Below are 1384 nucleotides of genomic sequence, written 5' to 3'. Positions count from 1 at the left end.
AGAGAGAGGGAGGGAGAGAGAGAGAGAGAGGTGGGGATAAATTAAAAGGAATAGAATAAGGACAAATATTCAAGAACCATTAATAAAGTTAAGAACAGTAAAGTGTCACAACTAGGAAAGTGTGTTTGGAATTAGAGTATGTCATTAACTCATTACTAATCTAAATCTAACTATTATTAACAAGAGAATACTGTAGGTATCATTATCATTATTATTATATGTACTCTTGATTATTAATTTATTATTATTACCATTATGCCGGCTGTGATGAAGAGCTGGTTCAGTGAGACTAGCCTTCCTCTTAAAGTCTTTGGTGCCAGCTCAGCATTATATACAGGAACAATCATACTCAATATACTACATGAATAATATAAAGAGAAAAAGGTTTCTAAAATGCGTTGATATTACATGTACATGTACACATGTAATGTGAGGACTTACCCTACACCAATCCCAGCAACCATTCGACCAACCAATACCATCCTGGAGAGACAAGGAAGGAGAAAATAAACAAAGATAAAAGAGGCATCCATGTACATGTACAATAAGGAAAAAGGTCTAATTTTACATGTACATGCATAATACATCTAATCAATACAATTTCAATATATAATGTACACAAAATAGTATTACCATAAATTAAAAGAAGATGCTTGTAAGGCACCACCAATAAAAAAGACTACTCCACCCACAATGATTGATAGCTTCCGACCAATTGGATCAGACAATGCTACAAAATAATGACGCACATGTCACATGATTATCACATGATTTGTAATGTACCTCCAGAGACTAAAGCACCAATAAAACAACCAATGGAAAATAAGGACACTACCAGACCCTGTATAAGAATAGAGAGGAGAGGGGGAGAGAGAGAAAGAGAGAGAGGGAAAGGGAGAGATGGGTAAAAGGTATGAGAATAGAGAAAATAAAAGAGAGGGAAGGAGAAGAGAAAATGGAAGTGTATAGATCATGATATAATATTACCAAAATTTACCATCAATTAATATATAATGTAGCAGGCAATTTTGGAGATGTTCAATTTTGTAGCTCTTAATTTGCTGCTGAAATCATAGAGTTTTATTTTAGAAAATATGACCCAATTTGGTAAATACGCAAAATTTTACCCACTCCAAAACTGCCCCCAACACACGTAGCATTCTCCAAATCTCAACTCTCTTTCTCTCTCCATTAGACTAACCAGTAGTGCATTCTCGTTGGTGTCTGTACCCCCACAGTTAAGTGACCCATTGCTCTGTTCATCCTTTACCAATGACAGGTTCATTGTACGGCGGAATCCATCCATATCCTTGACTCCATTAATGACACTAATCACATGACAGTACGAATAGATTGTGAGAGAGGTACATGTATCATAATGAAT

At 35.3% G+C, this 1384-nt stretch overlaps 1 protein-coding gene across 1 annotated transcript; it reads right to left on the bottom strand.

The window, feature by feature from the left end:
• Positions 1 to 233: 233 nt before the first annotated feature.
• LOC109593003 (high-affinity hexose transporter HXT6-like) lies at positions 234 to 1364 on the bottom strand. The gene is made up of 5 exons (XM_020008276.1): positions 1202 to 1364; positions 784 to 841; positions 634 to 730; positions 442 to 483; positions 234 to 357 (listed from the first exon to the last, which is right to left on the bottom strand). Exons 1-5 carry the CDS (start codon positions 1304 to 1306, stop codon positions 234 to 236), a joined length of 426 nt encoding a protein of 141 aa, XP_019863835.1. The 5' UTR covers positions 1307 to 1364.
• Positions 1365 to 1384: the final 20 nt, after the last annotated feature.

Source organism: Amphimedon queenslandica, unplaced genomic scaffold (genome assembly GCF_000090795.2).
Source record: "Amphimedon queenslandica unplaced genomic scaffold, v1.1 AMPQUscaffold_3218_Cont24783, whole genome shotgun sequence".
Lineage (NCBI taxonomy): Eukaryota > Metazoa > Porifera > Demospongiae > Haplosclerida > Niphatidae > Amphimedon > Amphimedon queenslandica.
Note: the sequence above shows the minus strand (reverse complement) of the source record. Positions and strands in the feature narration are given on the sequence as shown.